The 22176-nt window shown below is 42.2% G+C and overlaps 1 protein-coding gene across 4 annotated transcripts in view; it reads right to left on the bottom strand.

Annotated features, from left to right (window-relative positions):
* pou6f2 (POU class 6 homeobox 2) overlaps window positions 1-22176 on the bottom strand; it is a 61046-nt gene that overhangs the window by 27470 nt on the left and 11400 nt on the right. For all 4 annotated transcript variants that reach the window (XM_029148259.3, XM_055508233.1, XM_029148260.3 and 1 more), the window contains 2 exons: window positions 14996-15093; window positions 10673-10892 (listed from right to left, as the gene is read on the bottom strand). In XM_029148259.3, the coding sequence (XP_029004092.1) occupies window positions 10673-10892; window positions 14996-15093 (318 nt within the window). The remainder of the gene's footprint in view (window positions 1-10672; window positions 10893-14995; window positions 15094-22176) is intronic.

Below are 22176 nucleotides of genomic sequence, written 5' to 3'. Positions count from 1 at the left end.
TGAAGCTCATTCTTTTAACCACAGCTGTCTGATTGCTTTGGTTGAGCACATAATCCGAACGGCTTGTCTCAGCTAATTGTTTGTGCTCCTTACTCCAGCAGACACAGGGCCGAGGATGAGAGCGGGAGCTTCACTTGCCGTATGATGGAGAGAGGGCAAAAGGGTGTCGGGATCCTATAGTGCTCATTATATCTCCCAGTGTCTCTTTGTTGTGTTTGATATTCACTAGTTCTCCGACTGCGATGCAGGCAGTGCTCCCACTTAGTCATCACGCCTGAGGGGTGTAGGAGCCAGGGCCCCACTTTCACTGCTGTCACAACGCGCCTATGTTAATGTTTATAATGAGGAATGAGCCTTAAGTAGCACGAAGCCATGCTGCTAAACGATCAGATTCAAGCTGAACTGTGGCATTTTTAACATTTAACAACAGTTGTTTGAAGACTATAAAAGCAGCAGCACTGAGAAACCTCAGGCCTCCAACCTTAGTGCTTTGAGAAAGAGTCTCCATCTCTCTTTCAGAGCTTGTTCTTTTTTTTCTGCTTTAGTGCCACAGAAGAAATCAGCTTTTATCTTTGACTGTCCCGGCCCCGGCTCTTGAAGAACTGGAGGACGAAGCAAGACTGATTGTCAGGGGTCGAAAGGCTAGGTCAAAGCTGGCTCATTCGTCAGACAAAATGCTATTTTTGTTTCCTGTGTGGTGTGTGTGTGTGTGTGTGTGTGTGTGTGTGTGTGTGTGTGTGTGTTGGGGGGTGTTGAGACTGCTCTCTCATTACCAGCACTAGCTCAATATTCTCTGCCAACCCTCCTATTACAGCGCTTCCCTCTTCGGGCCTGATTCAAGCACGACTCCTTGTTTTCATGTCAATTCCCAACACCTGCGTCTACAACTATTCCCTATGAGTTATCCCATAGATCGTTTGCGCGTGTGCATGTTTGGGTTATAAGTCAAACTTTTCACATCTGTCACGCTGCTTCTCAAGCTAATTTGAAGGCTATTCTCTAATGATGAAAAACAGCCGTAAGTGCACAGTGTGAGTAACGCTTCAGTTGTACCTTAGTGAGACACTTTGATGCGTTTAGCTAATCTGAACGGCCTTTATAAATAGGCGCTCATCGTCAGCTGGCAACTCTGTAACCATCCTACAGTACATTCTGTCAAAGGAATTCAGGGTTCCTAAATCAACAACCTCACGAAGAGAGTGTGAAGGTGAAAATAGATTGTGAAATGTGTGTACAGTGTGTGTACCTGTGAACTGGAGCATTTCCTTATATACATACTGCTTTGCAGGAGTTTTCATATACTATCGCACTGCTGAAATATGCACAGCAACTTTTCCATTCAGCTCAGATACATAATTTACCTGAGCACAGAAAAACATTTTCATATCAAATCATTCTTAACTGTTGCAGCGCTGAACGTACAGTACAGTGCAAGGACTGTGAATTAGGAAGTGAGCAGGAGGCCACAGGAAGTTAATAAAATTGTCAGTATTTTTAGGATCCTCTAACAAGGGAGGTGAGAGGGGACAAACAAGCTGCCCATTACAGCTCTGCCTCACGTTCCACTAAGGGAGTCCATAAACCACTGTCTCAATTGCCTTTTCACTGAGCCACACTGATAATTACTCCACTGGAGGTAAAGAGATTTAGACTCTATGAGCTCTGGTAATTATGAAGGTGGTCAAAGGAAGGTCATTTTTACTCTACAGATTAGATTGGAGCACTCACACACTGATGAAGTGGATAACATCACAGTTTCTTTAGTTCACTATTAACCTAGATCACTTCAATAACACTTGTCTGTCCAACAAACTGATTAAGTCACTTTAGTCTTATTTATGTTTGTCTTACGATCTGAATCACATTAAAGGGGTGGAGACCAAATTTCTGCTTTGGAAACAGCTGAAATAGATACAAGTAAAATTAAACATTAAAAGAGCTACTGAATATAAACATTACTCAGAGCCACAGCAGGAAACATCTGTGTTTCAGTCCTGAACCTCAAGGAGCTGCAACAAAAAAAATACAGACGCTTAAGATTTGAGCAGAGTCGCGTAGCCACAGGATTTCACAGAGTAAACCACATGGCTTGTAGGAATCCAGAGATAATGCGTTCACTTTGTGATGCAAGGCAATATCAAGCTGTGTTGTAGAATTCTCACTCTGGGGGAAGCATTTCAAAGAATCAAATCCTCTCCATGGAGATGTTACACACACACGAAAATCCCTGTGTACTCGATAATGTTGCACTTTTGGTGATGCTTGCGCTTGGATATTGATTTCTAAAGTGTGGTCCAGGGACCTCCAGGGGCCCTTCTCAAAGTTCCTGCAGGTCCCAACTAAAGGAAGATGTAGTTTTTTTTATATCCTGGTCCTTTGACAGGAAACTATTAGGGGTTATGTTCTGATTGTTGCTATTTCTGCCATTAAGTTTGACATTAGAGGTGACCTCTAATGTCAAACTGTGTGGAAAGAAGACTAAATAGCACTCTACATTTTAATTAAAGTTCTTTTAACAGCACCTCTTATAGTTTTTTTATAAAAAAACTTGAGATCTTCGTCTATGCCGGAGGACGCAGTGCTAAAGGTTTCAAAAATACTCAATACAAATCTATAGTGTTCTATACGGCACCACCATCTGCTTTCCTATAAAAAGGAGTCAGTCTGCCTGGCAGGACAGTCTGGGTTATTACAGCGTGTTCATGGTCCCATCATGTGTCGTCAGACCAAAGCGGAGGCCGCGAGTAAAAGCCTCATGCAAAATTTATGTTCATGCGGCTGTTTCAGTGGGTGGAAAAATCAATATTGCGGGCCTGATGCACGGAGATGACTGAGTGCTCTCTGACTGACAGTAAAAGCTGAAAGAGATTGAGGGGCTGCATTTACTGCTCTAGAAATGGAGTGGAGTAGAGTTACCCTAATAGTCTAGTTCACCTTAAATTTGAATTTCATTGTGGATTATTTTGGTAACAACCTGGATATGGAGAGCTTGAAAAATTACAGCATTAGACAAAACGAGAACAAATGAGGAATAAGCAAGCTTGTTTTCACATCTTAGGCTGCGGTTTCTGAGCAGCTACAGTATTGTATATTATGGGTTTATTAAGGCTTCCCTTCCTTCCCAACTTATACAGATATAAAATGATTGTAGAATAATCAAAAGACAATGTGGGTATGAGGAGGACATCATAGGGCTTTTGTTCTCCGCTGCTTCGCTTACATATGCTTTTGATAGCGTGCCACATACCCACAGTGCATTTGGGGAAGAATGTGAGAAGAGAACGAAAGTAAGTGAGAAAAAGAAATTCAGTGGGATGAAATAACCCCAAACAATGGGATTTGCTTTCCATTCTTCTGCCTCCATCTTCTGTCTTTAATTATTCCCTTTGGTTGTCTGAGGGAGCGTGTAAGCACTTTCACACAGCACAACATGCCCAGAAGCACAACACTGTCTGCCTTAGTGATGTGGAGACTTCTGAGTGACACTGAGCCTCTTGTGATTATTAATGCTGTTTAATACAACACAGAGCAGCCACTGTGATTGAGGGGAAAACAGATTTCAAAATGCATGCATTCAAAATGCAATGTGAATGGAATTATGTAGTACATGAGCACTGCACTTCAGATACATTTTCTCCCTTGCCACATAAACAATGTGTACACCATGAAATGAAGGCTAATGTTTTGTTGGTGTACACTGAAAATCTGAATTAGATTACAAGTACCCAGTGTGCTCTATTTTGTACACACATTTAATGGAACCTCAGCTGATCCTGGTGGGATCCTTTGTGCCGGTTTAGTAGTTTCTCCCTGAATCGTATATGAGATATTTGAGAGCCCAGAACGATGTATGATGAATGAAGTAGCATGCTACTTATACGCTTATCGTGCTCACTGACTAGCAACAGGTTCAGCAAAGGGCAGCGGCAGTAAATGAAATTCCGCACCGGGACAATATATCATCAAAAGAAATGTATGCACCTGAAACTTACAAGCCTTCTTTGGATGCGGACAAGGTGCCTGACGGGGCTGGGGAAGGGGGCGAGGAAGGGACGGCGGGGGAGAAAAAGGGTCGGAAGTGGGAGAGCAGGGGAGGGATTTTTGTCGGATGGGTGAGGAGCAAGCAAAGGGAAGCGAGAGATTTTGTTGAATCAGTTTTATTTTCATACTGGCTGATCTGTGTCTTTTAACCATTTCACTGCAGCTGGAAAATGAAAGTACCGGGGCTAATTTCACAGTGAGAGCTCACTGAACAAAATCCCCCACGGTCTGTGGAAAAAGGTGCTAAGTCTACTTTGTCATTGTGAATTACTGTAGTGTAATTCAGGGAACGGGCTTGTGTGTACGAGAGTAGAAAATATGTGCAGGAGGGAAAGCAAGAAAAGCCATTTTTCTGTTGGTGGTGTACTTAGGGAGGTTTTGTATGATGTGAACGTAACAGATACTGTATCGCTCTCCTATACTGATGCCACAGGATCCATCTGTGACGTGTCTGCAGTTAGTTCAGGAATAGCACCCACGGGGATGACATGCTCCTCAAGCCTCCTCTGGGACCTTTTAAGCTTTACTGATACTGATAAAAGCCCCACAAATCTGGCCCCCAGATACGTCTGCCATTAATTAAGGTAATTAGGCCCTGGTCAGCAATTAGTAACCACAGATAGCTTTTAGCAGCGGCTAAGACGTCCCTGCTGGAGGAGGATTTGGTTCCACTCCATCTGCTGACAAATGTCACCACAGACTCTTTGGTTTCACACGTGGGGAACTGGAGAGCCGTGTTTAAAAGTGACCTCTGTGTGATCCAGACGGGGTCCCGGACTCCCACAGCCTCTGTCTGCTGCTGCAGGACCGCTGCTTTTTTTTCCCCTCTCACTTCTTCAATTCTTTTCTCTTTCACACTTGGAAAAGTGAGCTATATGAAAATCCATACATGTTGTATACAGCAAGAGTGGGAATAGGAAACGTTCACTGCACAAGGTATCGATCAAAATTAGAACATCTAGGCTGAGAGTAAGTAGTATTGATTAGAACGTAATGCTACACTGATTTGCTTGTATTATTAAGTCTGTGATAGATACCTATTGATAATATGTTAGTTTACATTACAATATTATTCTGAGTTTTACTGAGAGTGGGTATATAAAAATAAGGTTGTTTATAAAATATAACACACATTAACGTGAGGAAAGAGCCATTAACATGAAATAAAAGCATGTACACTGCTACGGTGTATTTCTTCCTTTGGCAAAGGTGTGTGATGTGAAGCGCTCCGAGTCGAAGCGATTGATAAAAACAGGCTGAATACACATATTCACCTCTACAGAACAGATCATGCATTAACTATTTATTATATTTGTTATTGGGGCACGGGAAATAAAGGATGCAGCTGTGCTACTTTACACAATTCCACATTTGAAGCAATCAGTGATAAGACCATTTTCATTCCAGTTCAGTCCCATAAAATTACCATTAACATTACAACTCATGCAGAACACAGATAAATGTAAAATGTCACCCAGTTCTGCCAGGCGGGAATTCCAGTTCCACAAGATTACCATCTCTGTCTGCTCTCTCCCACTGCACCTTGTCTAATATTTCATTTACAACATTTCATAAGTTCATTTTCCCCTCACTGACCATGTAAATCACAAATCAATTTTCATTTAAAATGCTTGATGCTTGCTGTTGCTGAAAGCTTCTGAATTGCACCTCAGCAATATGGCAGACCTTTAGCAAATCTTTTGGAAACAGTCTGCCCATAACAGGGAGGAAAAAAGTCAGAAGTAATTTCTAGAGAACAACTCCAGGGCCAAGCGGTCAAGGCATTTAATGGAAGGAGTTCACAGGCATTGAAATACTGTGAACACAATCAGGTATTACGTATTGTAATGTGTAGCACTTATAATGTGTATCGCTCATTCAGACTTGTGATGGACAGGTCTACTCAAAAGGAACAATGGGCTGATTATGTGGGGATGAAAAGATGAACTCTATTGATTGTGCATAATTATTCAGGAAAACTAATCAATAGATGTAACCGTGTCAGATACTGAATGTTTATTAGTGATGACAGTGTGCAGGAAATTTACTGCTAATTTTTAATTATTTACATAATCTGATGCTAATTTGTAGAAATTTGTGATTTTAAAATGAGCCTAATACTATGAAGCACCCGGTCCTAAATATAAAAACTTCTACTTAAATCTGAATCTTAAAAATCGGCATTGTCCCGTGTGCCTTCTGGTGCAGACAGGTACATGCACAGTGTGTAATGTGGACAGACTGTGTGTTTATGGCAGGAGGTTTGCAAAAAGCCTCCCTCAGTGTTTACCAGTGGGGGCAGATGTCAGGGTTTGCTGTGGAGGAGCAGACACAGCCACATCTGATTAACAATATTATTGTCCTCCTCCACACCACCATAAAGACCCCACCCCTCCCCTTTTCTTTCCTTTCTTTCTATTTCGGGCTGTGGCAGCATGTTGTCCTGTGGCATGGCTGAGCCAGAGTGACACGGCCACCATGCACAGAAACAAGAGCCAGCCGGTTAAAGCTAACAGCACTACGGCTTCTTAGCAGACAGAAAACAAAAAAAAAAATCCAGGGAGATATCTTTAAAAAACATATTTATATGTATGTAACCACACTGTGTATGATTATTGTGCTATTATGAAATGCGTATACAAATCATTACCACGTCGACAACAAGTGAAAGACCAAGGGGTGAAATTTCCCCACGTCTCAGCTTCAAAGACGCCACGAGAGTATAAATCAGAAGTCTCACGGGAGCGTCTCCGCATGTGCATATGTGCGCGTACAGTAAAGCTGTGCATCAGCACAGCTGCGAATATGTTCAACGCTCACCGCATCTCACCCCACACGTTTCCCAGCTGCTTATTGAAGACAAACAATAAACCAGTGGCTGATATCAATGGCAGAGATGAGCACCCGGGTGCCGTATCTGCTGGGACTGCCGGGTGAACCTGCTTCTGCTTGCGCTTCATCTCCAGCAGCACCTCTCACTCTCAATTATTTGGCTGCTGTCACAACAAATCAATCAAATTACTGCTCCAGGACTGTGTGCAGCTGCTCCTATTGCATCGCTAGTTGCATTAGCTTTGAAATGTATGAGGTCTACATTTTATCACTGTTATTTATTTAATGCCGCTCTCTCCCCCGTGAGCCGTCTTACAACCGGGGTAAAGTTAAATCATTAAAGGACACGCTTCAAATCAAACAGCGATAAGGGAGTCGGGCTGGACTTGGTCACGTTTAAGCAGTACAGGATAGTAACGGTGAGGTATCATAGACCGTGTCCACCTGATGTCACTTTTTTAGGGATGTTATTATTTTCCTTTGACAAAATGAATAAAAACAAGCCCACAATGTGCAACTACTATGGCTGTAACAAGCCCAGCAAGGACATTTAAGTCCTCTATCTGATAAAGTAATGCGTAAAGGGACGCAGCAGCATTCCCTCAGCAGACCGAGGTTAAGTCAGTGGCCCGGCCCGGTGAGCTAACCTCTTAAAGGAGCAGCAGTCAGTTGAGGCAGAAGAGATGCAGTCTGACATGTCTAACTAGTGTGGAAACATTTGGCTCTTCCCCCAGGAGCCCAGCCTTTGGTGGTGTAATGAGCACAGCGATTTCCTTAATTTGTATCATGCCAACAGCCGCAACCTGCAAACGACACCGCTGAGCGTTTTCATCAAAACAGCAGACATGCCTTTGATTGGCACTGACGCCGGGTCTCATTACTGCAGGTGAGTGGGATGCCGACCTTTATCAGGAAGCTTGAGTGCTGTTTTGTGTTTCCTGTGGCGGAGTACAGAGGAACAATGCTCTCACCCTCACCATTAAAACTCAGCTCTCTTATGTGATGTGCTGCCTGGCTTTCTGCTGAGAGCAAATGAGATAGGATGTGCTTATTAATATGAAAGCGCGCCGGTAAACTAGCTTCTTGCATTACCTTTGAGTGAGTCATAGAGAAGAGGAGCAGACAGATGGGACTTTGTTCTGCTTCCTGCCATTGAGCATTACATGTACAGCGCTTTGATTCAACTAGCTTTACAAGTATGGTAATCATGCTTTGCTTGTTATAAAATCATATGAAATGAAGACCTATTAAAAATGCAGCAGAAAGTTAGCACAATATCTAACAACACAGATCAGGGGCTGTTTTGTCTGCTCACGCTGTGCACACTTACATTACATTTGAATGGTGTATGACGTTTTTATTTATATGAGCCCTCGTATTAACAGACCTCTAGCGTGACCCAACCTAGTTTTTGCCTCTGTGAAGTCAGCTAGAATTGTGTGCACTCTGTCACAAAAGATAACTTTCTCCCTTGTTTAGTTTCAATGGGAATTTGTTTTTACTGCACGTTTGCAGGCATAAATCATTCTGACAAATAACCAGTTACACTGGTGCCTGTGTTTACTGAGTCTGCCACGAGATGCTGCTCGGTTTTATTTAAGCAACTGCTCCAACTTTATAGCACAACCCCATTACAGTGATAGTTATTCATCACAGTCTGTGAGAGCTGAGAGCCTTCTGAAGCTCACAGCAGTCCAGCCAGTTCCCAACATGCACTCTTTGATTAGCATAATCAAAACCTCTGATCAAAGATACGGTTGCTTGCCCTAATTCATTTACTTTCATAATTAAAAGTTGATATGAATGCAGAACAAATTCGTGACAACATTTTACAGTGAAGTCCTTGGTGTAACGTCACAGCTGGATTTCTTCAGTAAGCTGATCTCTTAATTATCGTGTAAGGGGGACACCTGGCTTTTGTAACTGGACTGAGGAAAAGAGAAACCTTATTTTCCCAGGTAGATATTTCCAGAGAGCTCAATGAGATCATAACATACATCAAATGTTGTTTTTAGTCTGTCCAATGTTTGACTAAAATCGGAATCTGAGGGAGAAAAGACCTACAGTATCTGCATCACCTGATTTACAGCAGCTGCAGACATAAACAAGCTATGAAACTACAAGCATGCTGACTCTCATGTTAAGTACACAGTTCCTCCACCGTCAACCACCGATTCCCTGAGACAAACAGCCTTATTAGTTAGTCATTAGCCGCCTCATTACATTTAAAAACAGCCATTGGCTGGGCTCCTCCTGGAGTCTCATTACTGTGCCTCACAGCCTCACTTGTGTCTGATCTGACACTAATTAGCTAGCAGCGTGAGTGTTGTAAAGCACACTTGCTCCCGAGGTCGTGAAATGAGCTGACTGCTCCCTGGAGACAGCACGATGCTGTATTATATGTGTGATTAATCAGGCCTAGAGACCCAGAGGGGCTGGGGGGAGATGTGAGGGGGGATGCAGGGGCAGAGGCCAGAGTTGCAGTTGTCTGACAGAGGTGCTGTGCCAGCAGGCCTCATTCAGCGGAGCTGTGATGAACTCAGACAGGGGAGAGTGGAGGAGCGCCGTGTGGCCAGAGGGGTGCGGACACAGTCAAGACATTTAGCTTCACTTGTGACTTGTGTCACTTTCTCTCCATGGAGGTCCCTTCAATGCATCCCCTTCAGATAAGAGGACGTGCGAACAGGCAGTCTGTCAGTCCACATGCTTAAAAAAAGATCTGCCACAGAGGCATTTCACCACAACGGCTTTTTTTTCTCCCTATCTCTCATGGATGTGGAATTTTATCAGGACATTGGATTCCAGACTCTGTTGGTTTGTTTGGCAGTGAACAATAAGGATGACTGAGAGCTGTTTGTTTTCGTGTTCTGACACCCTGACAATGTGTGTGTCGATCAGTTCATCAGATCACTGAAGCCTCTGGGTTGTCCTTCATGCACCAGGAAGAAGATCTGTTGAAGTGTGAGTCAGATGGGCCTGCTGGGCCCATTATCATCCACCGCTGACGGATACATTGAAGGGCTCGCTGGATAGATGCAGGTTTATTAAAAGCTCTGCCCACAGCAATGGCTGCTGTTATTTATGCATGTTTGTGTGCATTAGGCTTCTACCTCCACATTTCCTCACTCAGGGCATCTGTCCATCCATTTTCCCACATGAAGGGAGTGTTCACTGCACTTTATGCTGCACTGGCATTATTGTAATCTCCATCCTAAAAACACACTGCTTTACATGTAGCCTGGCATCTTTTCACATTAGTGCAGCGCTCTCATACAAGATTTATGACTGACGGTTTCCCCATCCATCCCTCAATCTAATGGTAAAAAGACAATGTTTTAAACATTAAAATGAAAACCATTTACAACTATGATCAAAAGAGAACACTTGGCCATTAAAGTTTAAAAGACAAAGATAAGTACAGGCATGTGGATGGACAGATGAGGTGGAAAGGAGATAAAAAGGGAAGTATGGTGCACTCGTATGCAGAGGAAAGAGGCATAAAGTGCCTCTGCGCTGCACTGCAAAACGGTGACCTGTAATTAATATGGTAGTTCCTCTGGGCAAGTTGGAGATAGCAGCTTTTTGGGATACAAACCCCTGAAGGATTCTTACCTGCTCCAAGTCAGCACACAGTTGCATTAAGAGCAACATTTGTTTTACTTATTATTTATGTCCTACAAATCATCATGTAGAATAAAGAAAACACCCTGTTTTTGAACACTCAGTTTCCTACTCCTGGATTATTATTCACCCTGTACATTCCTTCTGTGACGACATGCTCATTGCTCCGATGTCTTACCTTGCAGGTTCTGGAGGGGAAGAGTCATGATGCCCCCTGCAGCGGCGGCAGCCACCAGGCTCTGGATGTTGGCCGTGGGCAGCGAGAGGACCAGGCCCTGCTGCCCGCCCAGGTGCCCGCCTGCGTTGAAGGGGATGAGGATGGGCTGGTTCATGCCTGGTCCTGCCCCGGACATCACTCCGCCCACCGCGTTGGCCAGTTGCTGTGCCACCAGGAGAGACTTCAGGGCGCACACACAACACAGACGCAGGGAAATTTACATAGCATCAATGGAGGTTGGGTTTCTTTTTAATATTATACTTGAGAAAAAAGAAAAAGGTCTAAATTTACTGTAATGAAATTTACTTGTATAAATGTGAACACAGATAAACAACAATACTGGTAAATACTCTCTTACTAGAGCCCATGCTACTGTATATGTGCAGCAGCATTGGGTAATGTAACTAAAACTCATTGAACAGTATTAATAAGGACACAGTAGTAACAAATCTAACTCAGGGGGAAAATGAATTAAATATGACATTAATAATGTAAGTAATGAATTCTGTTCCAGTGATAAGGATTACATGACATTCGCCCTACTCTTTGTGCAAAAATAAAAAATTCAGGACTTCAGCTCAGAATCATGATTTGATTTAAAATGACAACGTTAAATAATTGCAAACAGCAGAGTAAGAAGCTCACATTTAGCTGCTGAATTTACGCGACGTAATGCCTCTAATGAAGCAGACGTCGCCCGTTTGTCCGCAACGCAAACAAGCATGTTTAGATGAACGCGGTTGTTTTCCAGCAGAATTCACTGCTGTGTCACAGACTGACAGTCAAAGCTCACTGCCGTCGGTACTGACAGAGATCAAATCCAATCTTTGGGAAATAGCTGAGAATTTTCCCTTCGCAGAGATGCAGAGTGATACATGTTTCATCTCGTTGAACAAATCCCTGCTACCACAAGGATGTGCCTGAAATACACAGCTCTTTGAAAAAAGGAGTAGCTGTACTTTACTCTTTTGATGAAGGATACAACACATCACTCCCTTCTCTTCACGTATCCATTCATTCATATTAGTTAAGTGGAATCAGTGCAGTCATACTTGCACTGGAAGAGATATGTTATCAGCGGTATCGCTCTGAGATATTTTGCACAGTAGAAGATCTCTTCAAATGTATTTTCCGAGGAAGTGGGTTTGGAAATATACCCACACGTTTTTCATGGAGAGCTTTGTACCGTGGTTGAAATCTCCATGAACACAGAGGCAATGGCAACTAAAATTTTATTCATTCTCATGAAACCTTTTTCAAATTATGTCAGCATCGGAGCACGTCAAACTGAATTTGCACAGAAGGTACAAGACAGGAGACACTGAAGAGTCTGCAAAATCTAACAATATTACTATTTAAGCAGTGAATTGAGCTGTTTGGAATAAAATAATAAAAGTACACTGTCAGCTTGTGTTGTGTACACAGCAAAGCGGCCTTTAGACATCGCTACGTAAGCCAGGCTGCACTGTGTTGACTCCTCCACTGTGACTTAGGTTCACAAGCCTTTAACTGCAATTGTCAGCTATCTGCTTCTGTTTTGCATGGTGTGTGTGCAGCTTGCACAGGATGCAGAGCGGGCTGACTGGTGTGAGGAGCCCACCATACTCCCAGGCCTGGTGCTCTTAGGTGACAGGCACGTCACTGTGATAACGCTGCATGGTGCAGAACGCCCGCACCCGCTCCGACACACATGCGATCACAGTTTAGGAAGTTCGTGGTCACGTGGGTTTCAAGGCACCGCGCACGGAGGGACCTTAGGATGAAGTACCCTCAATGAATCCCTGCTTGTGTTTAGAAGCGGTTAATGGGATAAAATGCACATAGTTGCTGACAGGGGTAATCACATACATAGTGCAGGATTTCGACTTTTCAACATTTGCTTTGATACACAACTGCAGTGCATAACAAATGACAATATCTGATGCTTCTGAGAGCATTCAAAATGACATTTGCCATTAACTTTAAAAATGAATTAATAATCCAGGAGCTCAAAGAATCCTCAAAGGAGGACAACAAAGGAGATGCGTTTGTTGCTGCGAATGACATATGTTTAATCTCGCTTTTTAAACTAAATTTAATCCTGAGCCGAGGCAGCATATTATCAAAGACACCCTTTGAACAATTCATCGCCGTGTCAAACAAAATGAGATTGCCAAGCTTGACAGCAAAGACGGCCTCACATAGAAGGGAATAACATTAAAAGACAATTCCACAATTATCAGATGTAGCCCTGATTTATTTATCATTACAGGCAGCTTCGGGGAACCAGGCAGCAGCTACTGTAGGCACTCAGGCAGCTTTGGATAGTTCAGTTAAAGCAGGAAGAGCTGCTGGCCTTTAGGCTGCTTGTTGGTCCACTTTATGACTGATCACCAGTTTAATGTGAGGTGTAAACAGGGCACGTGTACAGATCAAAATAAGAAATCAGACTGACTTAGGGTGAACATCATTACAGTATCTTAACCCGTGCTCCAGAATGTGTCTACTTGATATCACCTTATGCTTTTCATAAAGTACTCTCACTCCTCGTCTCCATAGGTGCTGCTGGAAAGCTGCTGTACAGTGGTTGGCAGGCCTGACAGCCGAGTGTTGAGAAGTGTTCTCCCAGGGGCCACACAGATGCACGAAACTGGGTGTGTGTTCAGCTCTGGATGGGGAAGCAGCCCCACTCAGAACTGGATATGGTACCCAGCCTCTCTGCCCATCAGGGGAGAATAGGCCTTTCTATCTGCTTGGCAGCTCTGGCACTGAGAAATTGCCCATAATCACCCAGATAGCAGACTTTTGTCATCCTAACTGCGAGTGGGAAACAGAAGGAAGGTGGATTCATGTTGGGTAAACTACCATCGGATAATGGTTGTTCGAACAATATCCGGCTCTGGAGCGAGAATCTATCAAAACATATTGATCCTGGAACAAGAGAATTGGGTATGGCATGCCGAGCGCCTTTGTTTCTGAAAAGTGTTAGCTTCACAGAGACTGTACTGACAGCATTAATATATTAGATGGTGACTGTTGAGAGCCGCCTGCTGAGGCTCAGATTCTAACTGCTGCCTGTTTGCGATGCTTTCTCCTCTGTTTATTTCTTATCTATTGCTAAAACGGGGGCTTTAACCGGCGAGGGCATGTGTAATCAGAAAAGTGCTTTTAATTAAGCTCATTCTTTATCTGCACTTGCAGCTGATTGACTCTTTCTCTGGGGAATTCTCACCCTGCAAACCTGCCGGACATAACTGAGCGCCTCTTGTCCTCTTGTGTTTCCCTTTTGTTTATCTTGATGAGGATAGACTGTCATTGAGAAACACTGATTGCAGGGAGAAAGGCCTTATTAAGGAGGGTGGAGGAAACCTGATGCTCTGTGCGTGTGTGTGCTTGTGTGACATTGAGCAACACTAATGAGCTAGATGTTCATTAAACATCGCAAGGCCACCAGGCCAATAACTCCAATCAGATAGGACAATGCCTGATTGAGCTATTAACAGGGCTGCAGGCTCAGCCTCTTTGCTCTTTGCTTGTTTTGACAGGGCCTGTATTGTCAGCTCATTAGTGCCACAACTCAATTAAATTTGAAGATAATGTGTGATGACATAATACACTACAGTTTTACATTTTAGCTGAAAAAGGTTCACAGAGCAGCCTTGACTTATCACATGCAGTTAAAGACTGACTGCAGAGCAAACGCTTTACTCCTACTGGTACAGTATTACGACTGTGAGCGAGCACGAACTGTGTTTGCATTTAGTGCAGTTTCCCCAGTGGTTATCGATATCCTCAAATGAGACAAATGAAACTTGTGAATTCGAGAAAAGAGCAGCATGGCAAATATAAATGAGATAAATAAATTATGACACCAGACCAGCACTGATAATAAAGAAATGTTAAACATATGAAAGATGCTCTGAGGGCATTCTGAGGCTTAGTGTAGTGTAGCGCCTTTACAACAGCCATAGCAGGACTGTCTGTATGGAAAGAATCTGATTGTTATATAAACAGGGGCTCTGAAAGCCCAACTACCTGTCAGTCAGACCTGTCAATCAAGGCTCACATGGCAGATATCAAAGCCCTTTACTGTATAAGACCAAAAATCGACCTGACTTGACTGACCTACCCCAGCAATAATAAGCTAAACTAGTGAGAACCAGTATTAAACCTGTGTAGACTGGGGCAGCTGCCTAGTTAAACTGTATGAATGCATTAATTTGGATTAGTTTATTCAGTTTATTTTATTTATTACATTCAAAACAGCCCAAGATTTTATTTATTCATTTATTTTCCTCCACTCACCTGTGGACCCATGGGGTATCCTGGATGAGACTGGCCCAGTTGACTCTGTTCAGAGGGACTGCTGCTGGCGTCAGACTGCACTGAACCGTCACGGGCTCCTGAAAGAGCAAAAGACAGAAATCCACATGGATGAGAGTTGTGTTAAAAAGTACTGTAACAAACACAGATTCCACCTGAGATCAACACAGACAACGGTGTATATAAACAGAGCACGCTGTGATATTACAACACAGAGCGTTGCATTCAGCCAACAAGGGCAGCCAGAAAAAGAGGGTGATTTGTATTTAAATGTTTTATCAATAACCGCTGTTGCACTGCATAAATTACCAACCAGTGGTGAGGCTCATTGATAGAGGATGATGCATTCTGGATCCTAGATAGAGCAGAAAGACAGAGCTTCACCACAAACACGGGGCTATATTATTCAGCCATTTACATCACTAAGTATCTCTCATCTAAACCCACTCCCCCACTCTGTGCTGAGCCTGCAGCTAAGAGACACAAGTAGACCTGTTTGCTATGAGGTCAGAGTGGAATAGAGCAGACAGCGACATGATTATAAGCTTGCTGATGGCTGCAGGGAAAATAAAGGCACCAACAATTGGATATCATAGCAATCCTTATCTGACAAAATCAGAATCCCCCAACAGGGCACAGAGTACGGACTGCTCTGAGAGATCCAAAAAGCTGCTTTGACCCTCTGTCTTCACACCTCAGTGAGACTGTGATCATATGATGTCTCACTATTAACACTATTATTAACCTTTTGGAGCGCAACGACTAGTGCCTGCAAGAACAGACGTACACGACAATTAAAATACAGTCACAGGTAAAATGTTGGAGCTTAATTAATAAAGTGGTGAAGGTGATGGTATAGAGCTGCAACAAACCGTTTCCTCCAGGACTACAGTATGACTATTATTAGGACCCTTGTGACAGTGGTTGGTGCAGTGGATAACGTCTGCTCAGTGATGTGCCATTGACAACAAGCCTTTTAGCCTTCACCTGGGTGAAAATACATATAGCTCTGTTCAACCTTCAAGAAGTAATACAATTCTTTCAGGGACTTTTCTTTGGTGAAACCGCTATTAAATTATGCTTTTGTGTAATTTTATATTTTCTTCTTTCTGCTTATACTTTATTTTTCAATGTCCAGGGTCCTTGTACAAGTCAATCTTGCATTTATATTAATTTAGTTTAATGTCTAGTAATGTTACGCAGTGTGGTAGTATACAGTAGTACAGTATAGCAGAGCATGGTATTTCAGAATAAAAGCTTAGATAATTGTTCACTGAGCCCCAGATTTTTTCATGTTAGACTTGCATCAAGTTTTCAGGGTCATCAAATTATGTTTATGATATAGAATATAATATATTGATTAGTTCTGTTCTCAATCTACATTATAAACTTATTTTAGTCCAATTTCTAAAAAGCATTAACATAGTATGACTGTAAGGAATAAAAGAAGCTGTAGTAAATACTGTTGTACAGTATGTTGCATTTGTGACTAGGTACAGTATAATGCCTATTATTCACTGCAAACAAACGAAAACTTAATTTTAAACAAAAATGAATGTGATCATTTTCATGAAGGTATCGTGCATACTGTACTGCCTTACATGTGATTAAATAAGCAAAACTGTGTACTGATGAATGAATGATTTAAATACCTGAACAAAAAGTTAATAAAACATTTTTAAAAGTACTGTCACCTTCCTAACTCAGCTCCTCTCTTAAATAAGTGGATTTTGCAGATAAAGTCAAGTCAACCATGCGGAAACATGTTTGAAGGCCACAGAACCTTGTTAAATCACACAGTGTTAGCAATGAATTAAAAAAATGTAATCGCATTTCCCCTGTAAGATCGATTTTCTTAAAAGGAATATCGCAGCTTTTAAATAAAGAACAAAATCCTGACGTATTGTGTCTTTTGATTCGCCACTGAATAGGCTTTTTTTGTTAAACATACAGGGCATGCAGTGGTTTTCTAGTCCTTTTATAAAAGCTTCATACAAAACGTACTATTGAATAGCCTTGCCAGCAAGATCTCATTGCCTGTCAAGAATATTTATGCATTACATTTTAAACTCCCCTGCGCCAACTAAAATCATTTCATCTTTACATAAAATCCAAATAATTGGTGAATGGCATGACCTAACAAATGAACCTCAAGCATTTGATGGTTGATGCGAAAGCCCAAGGGGAAGCCTGCTTTTCTAGCTGGTCTCTACCTCTGGCTAGCTCGCCCTGCCTCTCGATGAAGGTCCACATCCTCTCGCTTATCAAGCTCACAACGCAGTGGACATTTTGACAAGCCAGTCTCTTTTCAGCAATTATTTCACCCATTATGGATGACGCTGTGCACAGCCCCACCCTGTGCACTCAGTATCTGGCATTAAGATCAATGTGAACACACAGTAAAGACATTGTGGCTGTATCACAGTTCAAATATAGCTGGAGATAAAATACAAAATCATCAAAATGTGCGGTATAATTTCAAATTCATCTAGAAAGCTGGTGAGTAGATATTATGATATATACTCATAAATACATTATTCTACCCAATTTTACCAGAGGTATTGTCTCTAAGCAATTAATTCTCAATTTGGAAGTTATCGGATTAAAGTAATTTCTTTTCTGGAGACTTGAAACTGTCTAGTTTTAATTTACAGCTTCATACCCATACCATGCAGCTCAAAAGCAAAAGATAAAAGCAGTTCTCACTCTAACAACAACAGTAAACCTAACAATGCTACTGAGCAACTTTTTTCTAATTATGGACATAACAAAACCAATTAACTAAATGAGGAATTTATCATATCAAGAAGACATGGTCAATAAGCCCCAAACACTGTGGCTCATGACTGTAGTTAAGATATTGGTTGTGAATAATGCATTCTATCGGATAAAAAGTGTGGGGGACTTACTGAATAACGATTCCTTGATGCCTTTCATTGCATCATTGCACAATAACTTAGAAAGCTTCATCCCCTTGCAAATATCAGCAACGTTAACACATTTATCGCAGAGGGAAAAATCAATAATAAATAAATACACATGCACATCGTCCCCCAAAGGATGTGTGTAATTTCTTTAACTAAATTAAATAGCTGACAGGAGAGATACCCAGGGAGTCAATCTCCAATTCTTTTTATTACTGGGATCTTTGTACGTGTTTTGCTTTCCTTTCAAAAATCTGCTTATCGTATGTGAATGACTGTTAAATGGTTTTCTAGATAGAGATTAATACTGTATACAGAAAAAGGGAGAAAATACCTCGATCAACCCTTTTACTAAGGAGATGAGTCCTTTAATGCTGTGATTAAACGCAGGTCACACAATGGATAAAATGAAATGAATGGATGTATTGATGTGAGAAGACGTGAAGAAAAAGGCCAAACAGATAAAAAACAGCCCTTGCACATCCTGCATAGCTTTACGTACATTAATGTACCAGACTCCGGCTTCTTCCTGTTTAGAATTTCTTTGCCAGTTTATCTTGTTAAGGGTACGAAAGTCGTTAAATCACATTCACAAAAACAAAAGCCTTTCAGCTGTTCGACATGCAAACTTTATCTTCTTTATGCCCTTGATAATTTAATTCCAAACTTATTCTAGTGGTGAAATGATGCGATATTAAGTGGAAGTGCTTTTTTATGTAAGCAAAGTAATTATATATATTACAGGGCACAGGGTGGAATTTGATGTGACTTATGTCATGGATATATTGCCAATATCCACCACTATATAAATTCTCTTTCATTGATCACCAAAGTGGCCACTGGAGAGCGACTTTCAATGCCACACAAGGCAGAGGGCCTGTGTGTGAGTGTTGGGGTGGGGGCTGGAGGGGGCAAAGAGCTATATTTATTTGACTTTATTCTGTCTGTCTTTATGCAGGGTGCCCCAAGGACTACACCACAAAACAATTAGCCTGGATTTCATAAAGCAATCAGCATGCCACCTTGTCTAATGCAACCGCTTCATACATTGACAGTCTGAATAAAATGGGTGTTATTGAAAGCTTTGTGTTCATGTTAGCTTTCGCCTCAGTGCATTTATGAATCAATTTTTGCCCATAAAAGAAGCTTTAACACTTAAGCTATTTTAGTGGAAATGCATTATGTAAGTTGTCAAATGTACGCGAGAGGCCTGGTAACGATTCAGGCTATTCATTCTGAATAGCCGGCCCCCATTTTTATAATGGTCCTTTTGAAAATGTCTGGCTGAGTGCATGTGTTCGCTATTAAGATGTTGTCAATCATCTTGCCACTGAAATCTAATCCATGGAAAATAATTTCAGATGTGGACACATTCAAAACAGCCCAAGATTATAAATTAATACCATTCTAAATCTGTGTTCTGAGCAGAGTTATCACACTAATCTACCAACATGCACAATGACAATACAGTGTGATTTTCAGCACCGTATCTGCTGCACAGGAATCTGTGAGCTGCAGTAAAAAGGATGGATCCTGAAATACAACAAGCCACAACATACAAGAGGGTCAATTCCATCCATACTCAACCAATTGTCCCAGATTGTTTGACCATTGATTTTGTTAATACCGCTTTGAAAGCTGATGTGGCAGAGAGAGCGGGGAGAGACAGAAATCGCTGTAGAGCGGCAGCCCCACTCCACTCTCCCTTTTCTATCTAAAGCAGCCGGAGATAAAGTCCACAAACTAATGTTACACCCACAGCGCTGCTGTACGGGAAAGTGCAGCCTATAATACAGTATGAAGTGCAGGCTTTATAGTGATTTACTTAACTCCTTGTAGAATGCAAGAGAGCCAAAATCACCGGTGATTTAGCTCAGTGTTTCATTACTCCCACCAAAGCCCTCAACAATAACACAGGGCATAATCTGCTGCCAATAACTCCAGGTGCTCTTAGTTAGATGGCTCCCTCCGGACCCACAGGAAAGTAATACTCTGTTTAGAGGCTGGGGTGGAGAAGCTGCTTGGGATAGGTCAATAGTGTTTCTGGGGATAGAAAATCACCAGAGACTGAGTTTTGAGTGGCTGCCTGTAACACTATTAGCTACATTATAGCTACTGCTGCTTCCAGGAGAGCTATCATTTCCTTAATTAAGAGCCCAGCTCAGGGGCAAGAGGGAGAGGAGGCCACGGAAATCTCTCCAGGCCTCCAGCATTAAAGCCCGATTCCTCGTTGTGCACGGGTGTGGAGTTTTTTTTCATTATTCTGCCAATGAGTGGCATTATGGAGTTAAGGAAGTACAAAGAAGGCGGTGCCGTGGAGTGTGCCGAACAGACGAGATTTTACACCTCAGCAGTTCAGCGACTACTTCCGCATCTCAATTTACAGGCAGAGAGAGGAGAAGGGCAGACAGACTAAGAGATGTCTCCGCAGAAAGATTTTAAATGTAATTAGTTGAAAATAGTTCACTTTACTTTGGTGGAATAACTCTCTGGTTTCCTTAAAATTGTCGGGAAATATGCATGTAAACAATGCGTAAAGCAGTAAGGGCCCAGAGCTCCAACACTTACACTCTCACTTATGGCCACAGGTCTCCACCAAAAGGCTCTCTGACACGAGAGTGCTCTGCTCCACAGCTCTTACCTGTCTCCTCTTTGATGCTGGAGTGGAGATGGAAGCAGCATAAGCACAAGAGGCACCAGAGGGAGGTAAATTGGTGAGAAGAGGCAATGCCCATTGCAAAGGTCAAGAAGGAAGGATGGGGTGATGGAGAGAGAACGATGCAGAACAGAAGGGAAATGGACGAAGACAAGATGACGGAGGAGAGGGCGTTTGTGTGGCATCCATTGGGGGGGGGGGTCCTTTGCACATGAACGTCCTCCTTATTCTCAAAGCAATGTCAACCTGATTAGCGGCTGGTTGGAAGAGGCAGATAAAATCCAAATGATTCCTCATCCTTTTACAGGCAGACATTGCGATGAAGACCAGCTTTCTCTAAGCCTTTTAGGCGATGTCTGCTTCACTGTTGCTCCTCCTCTTAAATGACTTAAATGATATTTGCAGTAAATAGGATTCTGTAGCCTGCAACCCTGAGCTGGAAGAAGACCTTCCTCCACTGTGTCTATGCTGTGTCTACTACAGTAATTTAAGATGAATATTAAATATAAAGTCACAGTTTTAAGCTTTATCTGGTTTTCTGCACATCAAATTTAATTTCAGCCTAATCAGACAAAACATACAATTCGGTGAATGGACAACAAAAATACTAATTGATTAAATTTCATAGCTGACAATAAAATTAGTATGACAAAACAACCAGATACAACATCGCTTTTTTGCAGTTAATGAAGTAAAATGTTGACTATTCTTCCTTTTTCTGTGTTTTAAATCCTGAAGCTGTGTGTCTTTTAGATTAAGACTATTACTGTAATAAGTTCTGTGAAGTTTTGCTTTTCACGTGTGACATTTTATCGACTAATAATTATAAAAATCATAACCAGCTCACGTTTTCATGAGAAATAGAAATGAAGCCCTACTAATTAGCTTTAATATATTTTGTCCAGCATGTGGTCAAATGATGATGCTTAGTAGCCAGAGAGCAGACCAGCGTGCAGTGTTTGTGTCTGTGCGTGGGGGACTAGACACCCACATGTCATGCCTGACACATCATGCCAGACCCCCCAGGCGATCTGCCAGTAATGCTGCCTATGTCCCACTTTCTACCCCTTGCCCCCAAAGCCTCCTCTCGTCGCCCCTCCTTCCCAGCTCCTTCTGTCATTGAGGTATAATAACAATGGATCACACCAGTGCTGCAGCACTGGCTCAATCACTGTAGGATAACATCAGGTGATACAGGCTGCACAAGAGTGTAGAACCTGAGCTAAACGGACTGTACAGTATCTAGAAATGAGTTTATCTGAGAAAAGTCCTGTATTAGTTGCTGCTGCAAGTCCCTGTTGAGGTGATAGTTACAGTACTGAGTGGGTACAGGTGGAAACACGCAAATAATCATGTAGCTAAAACACACCCCACCTCACCCCAAGCCTCCCCGCCCAGCACATTATTCTGGTGGAGCAGACAAATAGTGGAAAGAGGGACGTCAGGAAATAGTATTGCTTTGAAGCCCATAACTCTATTCTGGAGAAAAGAAGCATCACAGTGTTATTCCACATCCTCAGATATAAAGGAAAAAAACATAATAACTTCTCGATAGCCTGGATCTCCACTGCCCTATATGCCCC

Source organism: Betta splendens, chromosome 4 (assembly GCF_900634795.4).
Source record: "Betta splendens chromosome 4, fBetSpl5.4, whole genome shotgun sequence".
Lineage (NCBI taxonomy): Eukaryota > Metazoa > Chordata > Actinopteri > Anabantiformes > Osphronemidae > Betta > Betta splendens.
The sequence above is the reverse complement of the archived record's forward strand: the minus strand, read 5'-3'. Positions and strand labels throughout refer to the sequence as shown.